This window comes from Amphiura filiformis, chromosome 10, assembly GCF_039555335.1.
Source record: "Amphiura filiformis chromosome 10, Afil_fr2py, whole genome shotgun sequence".
Lineage (NCBI taxonomy): Eukaryota > Metazoa > Echinodermata > Ophiuroidea > Amphilepidida > Amphiuridae > Amphiura > Amphiura filiformis.
In genome coordinates this window covers 48,633,012-48,643,735 of record NC_092637.1, presented here as the reverse complement: position 1 = coordinate 48,643,735, position 10,724 = coordinate 48,633,012, and the positions used below count along the sequence as shown (strand labels likewise).

The window sequence follows — 10,724 nt, the reverse complement described above, 5'->3', positions numbered from 1 at the left end:
GAATGTTTGATATTCATGCATGGTATGTGTACTCCTTTTCAAAGTAACCAAACTTTCTCCGTGGACAGAGTGAAAAACAGGTACATTTCTTTAAAAGAGCATAACTTCAAAAGTTGTAAGCCGATTGATATAATTGTTTTTGTTTATTCAAGCTAACGACTTAAAGTTTCTTTACATACCAAAATATATTTGATCAACTTTTCAGAAATAGGAGAAAAAGAGGGCGCAATGAGGGGCCTCTTTTTTGGGACACCCTGTATGTGTAGATTCGTGTGATAGTTGTTGGTATTGTCCGTAGAGTATTTACTGGGAGTATTTATAAGCATGCGCAGTCGAACACAGAGCACAAAATATCAACATTATTCTCATTATAAAAGTGCTTGTTACAAGTGCTTCTGCAGAGAAAAAAGACGGAGACAGAAAGAAACCAGTTTGAAACAATTTGGAAAGTCTTCTCGGAAACGTCAAATAGGTAAGTTTTCTATTTTCATTAGTCATAATTATCATAGACGTAGAGCCCGGGGACGTTGGATGCATCCACCCAATAGTTTGATAATGGGGTTGGTCCATACAATCATCCCCATGTTCATGCCACGTTTCGGGGTGGGTGTGGGGTGGGGTGTGTATGTTGTGAGTGTGTGTAGAGGAAGGAGTGTGGGGTGTGGACCACATTAATAGCAAACGGTGTAGATTACGAAAAACTTTGTTGTAAGCTACATACTTGAAGCGAGCCACTCTATAAAAAATTAATAAATTAAGGGATCTGTTTTGAGCGTTTCGACAGTATTTTTGTGGGACACGAGAGCACATCAGACATATCGAATTGCATTCTGAATACGAAGAATGTCTTTCTGATATCAAATGATTTTAATTTTTTGAAATCACGATATAATACAAATTTTATGACAAATTATTAATATTTGATATTTTTCACATTTTGATATATAACAGTCCTCGAAGTAAATTTTATAAATCTAATGATATATTCTTAAAGTGTATATAGCTGGGAGGAAAAGTCGACGATCAATTGAAAATTTTGACCTTTTATATTGAAGATATGGATTTTTTTCCCAAGAAGACCTAATTTTTTTTGGTGTTTTTTGGTAAAAAATCCATATCTTCAATACGAAAGGTCAAAATTTTCTATTGATCGTCGGCTTTCATCCCACCTACATACACTTTAAGTATAAATTATTTATAAAGTTTACTTCGAGTATGTTAAATATCAAAAATATCAATTTTTTAATCATTTGCCATAAAATGTGTATTACATTGCGAATTTCCAAAAATAAAAATTATTTGATATCAGAAGGACATTCTTCGTATTCAGAATGCAATTCGATATGTCTGATATGCTCTAATATCCCACAATAAATACTGTCCAAACGTTCATACCCCATCTCTTAAACAAATCTCTTGTTTTTCCTCTCAAAAAATAGAAGCTGTATTTTACAATGAATCGTCAACTCATCGTTTTCATGGTTGTAGTGTCAGTCGCGGTTGCTGCTGCTAAGCATGGTTTTGGTTATAAAAGAACAACCCTAGGTAAGGTTTTAGCACTGGCACATCCTAAAAGTTTGACCCGTCATTGGTAATCACGTAATATAATCTAGTATTTCATGATGTAAATGCGAAATAATTATATATAGTTTTATTAATTTAAATTTAGAGTGCAGAAAGTTGAGAAATAATGTAGCTAGATAAGACGTCCAAAATAACGCTCCACAATCATCGGTAATATATTACAAAACGGGTTTTTCACCGAAATGTTCCTTAAAATGGCCTTATTTTGTTCTGATAAATGGCGACATTTTGCTCGGTTTGAATCCCTCGACGTGATTTTGGGGGGGCATGCATTTTGAAAAAAAATTAACATGTTTTGAGTTTTTAAAAATCGATTATTAAAGATTCTGTGAAAACAAGTAGTCACGATACACTTACAAGAACTAAACCACCGAGGGATGCGAAAATCGGGGTATTGTATCCACTCGTTTTACACCCAACACGCTAAACGCCGAAATAAATCATGTACCAAATAACTCATACAACTTGTGGGACCATCCTTTGCCCTAAACGTAAAACTATGATCTGAAGTCGTATCCAGCTAAATAAACACATCCTAAAATAATATTAAACCCGTTATTTATAATCACTAATGTTTAACAAATAATGTTATATAGACATGTGTGTGTTGTAACCAATGATTATTTTTCACACTGTGTAAGAGTGGACTGTGAGGGGAAAACCCTATACCAAATCTTCTAAGTAGATTTTAAGCTAAAATAAAAAAATATTGGTCTAGGTTCATTTTTGTTTTCAGGGAGGAGGTTTTAATGGTAGACGTGATCATTGCGAGGACATGATTGCTTTGGACAACAGTGCAAATGTTGACGAAATACTAAGGAAAACATTTTTCAACTTTGCCACTTCATTTATAGTTTAGACAAGAATTAGCCGGGTCCGGAGGGGACTGTTCAACGTGATCCAGTTTAATTGCTGGATCATCATTTTGAACTATACCTTACCGCACTACCATGGATTAAGGGATCCAAAATCGGCAAAGAGGATCAAAATCGGCTAAACACCCCCAAATATAAGAGTAAACGCAGTGGAGAAACGGCACTCACATGCTAAATTTTGGCAGGGGTGTACGGTGCATTATGCGGTCATGTCTACAGCAGAATTCACCACGACCTTTGCAGGACTTAAACCCCATTAAACCAAGATAAACATCATTGAAAACAGCTCAACTTTGTTAAATCAGGGATGTGCCTCATAGCCCTGGTTAAATCCATAAACATATGTTTCTGATTTACCTGTGCGATATTCAATGTGATGTGATGAAATAGGTATTATAATTTCAGTTGGATGCACCATTACAAAGCAAACGCACAGTAAACAATACTGAGCTTGGCCTTTGTTTCCGAAACGAGAACAATAGTCTGCGTATTGTTATCCAGCCATGTTGATGGTACAACTCATGTCAAACTTGTCACAGTTATTGTGATCGTATCACACAAGTAAATGAGAAACATGTGATTTTAGACTTAACACGGTTTGGAAAAAGTTTTTTTCATTTTTTAGCTCCCCAGTCAGAACTCCATATTTGGGAGGGATCGACAACAATCATTTTTAGATGACCATAGAGGGAAAGAATTGAAGTTTATTTACAGCTTCTATGGCGAAAATTGATCAAACCGATCACACGATGGTGCTCGTTCGAAGTTGGGGCTATCGCGAGTCAGTTGTTGAGCACAATTTGCAATTGAAATTACATGTCCGACTGTTCTGAAATTTTGGAAGACTCTCTTCGGGAAACAGCTCGACAACAGCTTTCCCGTGACATTTTTTACTTCAAATTGTAGTATGTTAAGGATGAACATTATAATTCACATGTGAGCTTCTATGGCTATTATTGGGTGAAGGGTTTTCCCACCAGCCCACTAACTAGTCCATTGCCTATATCTACAGTACAGTGAGTGAGCTAGAGGTCAATCATCAATTGAAGCGCTGTGTGTGCACTGAATAGGAAAAATGGACAGTAACTGCACCCGGGTAACTGCATAATGGCAAAAAGGAACCAGATCAGAGCATGTTAAACAGGGGTCTGAAACAGCTAGAGTATACGGGAGTTGAACTAGGGCTTGAAGACCTGGCGCATGCTGTACTAGGGTCTTACGAAGCTGAAGCACCTAAATGCTTACGTCGGGTAAATTTTCAAATAAAAATCACTCGCAGTAGAGTGATTTTGAATTGATCTAACGTAGAAGTTAGCTATAGCTTTGGAGTAAGAAAAGGAAATTATGTAAATGTAAATAACTGGCTCGTGCATGTAGTCCATGGTCTGACCAACAAGTTCTGGATCTTCATGAACATTAAATGGGCAATTACAAGGTGGCTAATTCGACTCCGTATTTTAATAGCTTATAATTATGTCATTTTCAATCTTACAGTTGCTGATCTAGTTAATGCAGCAAATGAGAAATGGGGTCAGATGCTAAGGGGAAAAAACGCAGAGGGCTTTGCATCCCTTTACACTGAAGATACACAAGTATTACCAACAGGGTCTCCCCCTTTAATTGGAAGAGCAGGTATGTTAACATTACGAAAATCACACTTTCACGATCATATGTTGTGAAATTTGTACATAAGCATGTTTTTAATACCAAACATCAAAAAACCTCAATTCAGAAAGCGTAGGCAAGAGCAGGTATCCCACGTGATGCTATTGCGTCATCATGCAAACAGTCATATGGCGACGGAAAGCTCGGCCGGGCAAGCTACTCCCCCATGGCAAGGTAGGCCAGTGCACGGGCGTGGCACCCGAAGGGTCAGGGTTCAAAACCGCACCCGAGAAAAAAGTTTTCTCTTCTTCTTTCTTTCTTTCTTTCCTCCTTCTTTCCTTCCCCCTCGCCAAAAAGCAACTAGGACGTTAGGGCTAAACGGTTTCGTAGGACAGATGTTTCAAATGGACAATCATAATATATTAAAATGCTCAGAAGAATCTGGAGAATCTTTTCTGCCATGTTGTCGAAATTGTAACCCACGAGTTTTATAGTCAATATACCTTCCTCGAGTCAGTAAACTAAAATCAAATTTTGAGATTTTGCAGGAATCTGTTATGCTAGTTGGATTCCTTGCATCATTTCCTTTCTGAAAATGTATACTTTTATATACTTCTCATCATTACATTTGCAGATACAATAAAAACCATATCTAAATTACTGACTCGAGGAAGGTATACAGACTATAGTCCGTTCCCATGGTATCAGTCACGCTAATTTGTGACGCGATCAAGGAAAATCAGTCGGAACCTCGGAAAATTAAATTTTCAATTTCTTACAGGATAGTAAAAAGCATTTACAAAGCTGCATTTTGCAGAAAACCCCATTCAAATTGAACAAACAGTTCCAATGATTTGAGCGATTAAAAGAGTTTCCAAAACAGCAGGAAACAAAAGGAAATATATGCTTTGTTTGGCTATATCTCAAAATCAATATTTCCGAGTTCCGACTGATTTTGCTTGATCGCATCACATTTAAGAATTTTTGTTATTATTTACCCTAAAAATGGCACATTTGAAACATCTGTCCAACGACGCGGAAATTTCATGGGGCTGGCCCCTATTAGCCTTTTCGAAGTATGGGGCACACAATAGGAGGGCGGCAGTACTCAATCTGGGTAAAACTCTAAAAAGGCTAATACTAATCATGTGATAAGCCCACAAAGAGGTCAGGTTTATAGTTATCTGTGATTCGTTAGTATGTAATGATCAGGACAATGTCTCCTTCTTTGCTCTGCAACGCAAACATGCATTCATTCATTGAACCCTAACACGAATTAATTGTACGCCAATCTTAAATAAATAAAGTTTGCTCGTGCATTTTTTAAGCTGTTCGAAACAAGAGAGACACATTTCTTGTTATTTCTTAAAATGGTTGCCTCCAAATACAAATAAACCTTCAAAACATTGAAAGCAAATTTGAGCTAATTTCACCACCACATTACTTTTACATGTGGCAAAAATTAAAAACTCCGCGGGTCGCGATTACCGGACTGATTAGTATATATTATGGCCAGGATTTTTCCAATGAGAAACCCAGGGGGCGGTTGGTGATGGGGTGACTCTCAGTGGCGTGGCACCTAGTATCCCACAAGGGTGAACGAGGCATGCAAGATATTACACAGGGGGCGCTGTTTCCTTCATGTGTAAGCCTAGTACGTAGTTTGAACAAGAAATGTCTTTAAAAAGACAACACCATGGATGAAATTCATGTTTCATAATTTTACATTGACAAGTACTTGGAATGCTAGTGATTTTTTGTGTGTAGCACATGCACAGCTAACCGGGTTGGAAATGTTGTTACCACGAATATCACCAATGACATACTATAAGCTAAATTGAAAAATGTGTGTTAAATAGGTCTACATTTAATTTATACTTAATTTATACTTGTACAAACAAAGGGATCAATGGAAATCACATCCACCGAGTTTCGCATCAATCCAACAATCTATATTCAGACGACTTTGTGATTACGTTTTATGACAATCTTACAATATATACTTATTCCACCTCAGGCTCAGATGACCATGATGACCTTTAACAATTATAATCAAAAAGACTGATTACTCAATCCCAGGGGTTCCCTGGCTCAATTCAATCTTTATTTTCTGAAGGTTTGAAAAAAAATTGATATTGATAAAAACAATTTCAAAATTTTCTCTTTTTTAAAGCTGTCGAAATGTTTGCAGAGAGTTTCTTCTTGAGTGAAGTAAAGGATGCGAAAGTAGAGACGGTTCTCCTGGATCCGACAGCAGATAGCGTGGCCGAAGGCGGTACATTTTGGGAAAGAGGAAAATACGTATTTTACAATGATGCTGGTGACGTCATTGATGTTGGCAAGTACGTAAATCTATTCAGCATACAGATACAGGCTGTGTCAAAAATAATTGTTCTTTTTCAACAAAATATTACAAAATATGAAATCTATTCCTTTTGGAATGTATATAAATTATTCCGATTGAAATAGAATAAGTACTACCATATCTGTTATTTTTGGAAATTATAGATATATTTTGGAATTACCGTTATATGTTGGAAATATTGTCCTTTGAATGAAGGAAGGTGATACCGCGAGTATTTTACTGCTTGCAAGATTTATTACACTTCAAATGTGCCAATATGCCAACTAGTAATTTTATTAATTTGAACCATTGAAATTTACAGAAATTTGTTGCGCGAAAGGGGGTCATTTAAAAAGTTTAACCCGAGATAGAGGGTCATAAAAGTTTCAACCACATAGGGCTAACAAAAAATAATTCATGACCCATCCCCTTCCCTCCCGAAGACAATTACAACCCCTTCGATTTTCTGACTCCTAAAATAAATATATTTTTTATTTTTGCTTTACAGATATCTAGGCGTCTGGAAGAAAATTGCGAATGGAAACATTAAAATGTACATCGATAGCTTCAATTCTAATAATGCATAAACAACGATTTATCGATTGTAGCTCACTCTGTATTAACAAACATGGTGAATGGTAACAGTTTAAAATTAGCATGAATTGGTTGTCTTTTTACATGTAGTTGGAAAATATAACACAAATAATTGTTTCATGTCGTCTTCAAATGACGTCATTTTCTAAATATATTCTGCATTCATCTCTTTGTTATGGCTATCAATTCGCCAATCGCATGGTCATCTCAAAACGAGGTTCTACTCGCGAAGTGCGTGATGTGTTTATGTACGCCTGTCAAACACATGCTTTGATTACCGCGTACGCGTTGCAAAAGCCTTCTGGCGCGTTGCTAGAAAAGCGCATGAAACAAAAATGCTTATTTTGCACATTTGCATCGTTTTCTGGGGTTGATCCACATTTTGTTTCAATTTTCAACAATAACTTTTGATTTTAAAACTCCATTAATTTTGACCCGTGTATAAACTTTCACCTCAGAATTCTGAGATTCCCTCATTTCAAATATATAGTTTTGGTTTCTCTATTGTTCAGAAACCAAAAATCAAGGGATTAAAATGTGGAGATGAACTGGTATGCAATCATAACACTATTGTGCTGGGAGGACACAAGAGGGTATATATAATCAAAAGTATAATGGCCTATAACCATACGTATATAATAGCCTATTGTGCTAACATTTTCATTATCGATATCTAACAACGCGGGCGACTTTTGATGCTCTCTTGCCGTAGGTGGCACACTTCCATGACACCATAAAATAAGTTATGCGTAGACATCGTTGAGACATAAAGGATGGATATATACGATTCCTAGGCCTACATGTAGAAATCATGTGCATATATTGAGGGGTGGGGGTGTTTTGTTTATTTGTCTGAAATATAAACGATGCATGGTGATGTAGATGATTTGATTATGAATTAGATTATTCCCCGGAAAGCACAACCCATACCTCTTACCTATGTTCCTCCGCCACCTATATATAACCTCCTCCCTCCCCTCCCCACACTCGATATCGACTCTTCCCTATTATTCCGCTCCACTCTTGAGCTCCCCTCTCCCCCTCCTTCCCTTCCCACTTCCAATGTTCTCCCCCTCTGTTTCTCTTTCTCCTTACCCTTACCCCCCCACACACACACAAACTCTTTCCCTGGCTATCTCTTTTCTCTCTCTCTCTCTCTCCAATAAATAAATTGAATAAAAGTCAGTTTAAACCAGCTTTCTATGATATTTATCTTCCGTCATGCGACATGCACATAAATAGAGTTGTGTATAATAGTGTTTATATCACTGAAGTCATAATCTGTCAAGTGTCTATTGTCATGTCTGTGGAAATATTTCGATGTTCTATATATTTTCACAGTGAAATCAGCTTAGGCTATTTCGTAGTCTCTTGTCAATGCTTTCAAACTAAATCAATGCTTTCAAATGTAGACTGCTTTGTTCGACTTCTCTGCTCGTGAATATTGCACTGCGAAATTTAAACATTTCTTTTGTATACTTAGATCAGGTAACTCGAAAATCCTGTAATTTTATTTGTCACACCACTTATAAGAAACTGAAACCAAAACCGAAACTACCTGCCACAAATGTTTAGTTTTAAACAAAAGGTAGAAACAATGAGTTCGATATCTTGTGATTCAAGTGGTTAGGCAGGACAATAGGAAACCACGTGACCAAAACCAAAACCAAAACTAAAACTATATATTTGAAATGAGGCACTGAACAAATTCTATTGCTTGTATCACCTTGGGATCGATTGATTCGCTATCAATCTGCTGTATTGTTGTGACGATTATTTTGGCACAAATAATAATTAGTGTCTATTCATGAACATTTCTTTCCAGTAAATATTTGCCCACGCAAGCTGGAGTGAGTTTGAAACCCCGCCCATCTATGATGTTTTGGTTGGTCTTTTGTTCTTTATTCAACCATTATGTTGATGTGGTATAAAACCAGTCAACACTTGAATTTCATGGCAGACCAGGTCGCTTCTCATCTCTTGTCATCATCAATCAATTTGGCGTAAAAGTAGACTTCTCCGTAGTCCACTTGCCCATTTTGCATACTCTGGCTATTACATTTAAGCACAAAACGCTGATTTGTATTAATTTGTGCGCAATTGATAGATTTTCACATCTGATATTTTCAGTCACCGTACTCCCTCTGTTTGTTAGCTTCCCAAGTGGACTACTTACTTTGGGTTGCGGTTAAGATTCTTAACACGGGACTCTATGGAGAGTTTAATGCATCTTTAAATGGATCTAGCTTGTGATTGGTCCCCCAGATCTCGCTATGGTTTAAATCTTCCGGGCACGTGCCATTACCATTAACTACGTCGTACACAGCAATCTATGGAATTTGCGGCACGTTTGATCTGGCGCGAAAGTTTCCATACACACCACTGAGAGTTTTAAAAACTCTCAGTGGTGTGTATGGACGTACATTTGGCGCGTCTTACTACCATGCTTGGTACTTGCGGTTAAATTGGATTATTAAACAAGTATGATTGACGGTGTGTTTTAGTCCCGAGGTAAAGTTCTGCTGAAAAGTCAAAGTACATAGTTTACTCGGGCTTTCGCGATCAATAAACTGGTAGATTCCAAAATCAGAATTGCTCAATATTAAGTGAGCAATTATAATTATGCAAGATATGTTGCATTCAATATAACTTTTATTGTCACTAATCATCTAATTATATCAACTCTTTATGACCATTTTACTATTGAACACTTAATTCTAATAAACATCAGTATATATATATAATTTTGAGTTCAACGGAATGCGTTCATCATGATTAATAATAACATATTTTTTTATCAAAATTCGACTTTGGCATAGTCTAGCGTAGAAGCAATTTATCTTTCCATCTTGGGCCATCTTTAGGCCAATCAAATTAAGAAATCACCTACTTCTAATTGTAACAGAAAACATTTAATCCACATTCATTGCAGAAAAATATATTAAAGAACATATTAAAGTCCCCAAAAGTCCAAGTAGTAATTAAATGCTTTCTGTTACAATTAGTGGTGGTAATAGCCATAGACCTTTTTGAGGATTGCAGTCAATAAAACTGTACTGTATTTACTGAAATCCTCAATTGTGAACATTTTGATACATCTGTTTTTACCAATGCGAAACATAATTGAACATTGTTGCACATTGTTTTCCCCTCTACCCTATCAAGAATGTCACTTCCTTTGTCATTTATAATGCTCCTGTCAGTGCACTGCAGCTTCAAGTGGTAACTTACGATGTATCAACTGTTGAGAGTGATGGGAAGTGGGTCTTGGATTGATGGATAATGGGACTTGAATCGAAATGCAGAATCAAAACGGATGCAAAATAGGTGTATATTCGTTTCGATTAAAATTCAATACCTCAATTTAAAAAGTAATTTTTATTCTAATCCAATTCGATTCTTCATCTGAAAAAAATGCATTTTGATTCCAATTTTGTAAAATGTGTGCAATTTTGATTCCAATTCGTATCAAAATGAAAATTGGCAATAATTGGCAATAATTGCCTTCTGCATCTTCCTTTTCAGCCCCCCCATTTTAATGCAACCGCCGTCACTACCAGTGCCGCCGAGAACCATTACGGGCCTCACGGGCCCCTTTGATCAGTAATGACGGTGCTGGACTTCATAAGTGTGTGGGGGAGTAACAGATGTGGCGTGATTTGTAACAGGGAGGTTGGGGTAAAATCTTTGAACATATGTTATTATTTAAGGTGTATTTTGAT

General features: G+C 36.7%; 1 protein-coding gene across 1 annotated transcript; it reads left to right on the top strand.

Moving 5' to 3' along the window:
- The first annotated feature begins 346 nt into the window (after window positions 1-346).
- On the top strand, window positions 347-7,021 carry LOC140162306 (uncharacterized). Its single transcript, XM_072185542.1, has 5 exons — window positions 347-472; window positions 1,440-1,545; window positions 3,954-4,091; window positions 6,238-6,406; window positions 6,917-7,021. Exons 2-5 carry the CDS (start codon window positions 1,455-1,457, stop codon window positions 6,993-6,995), a joined length of 477 nt encoding a protein of 158 aa, XP_072041643.1. The 5' UTR covers window positions 347-472; window positions 1,440-1,454; the 3' UTR covers window positions 6,996-7,021.
- The last annotated feature ends 3,703 nt before the right edge of the window (window positions 7,022-10,724 follow it).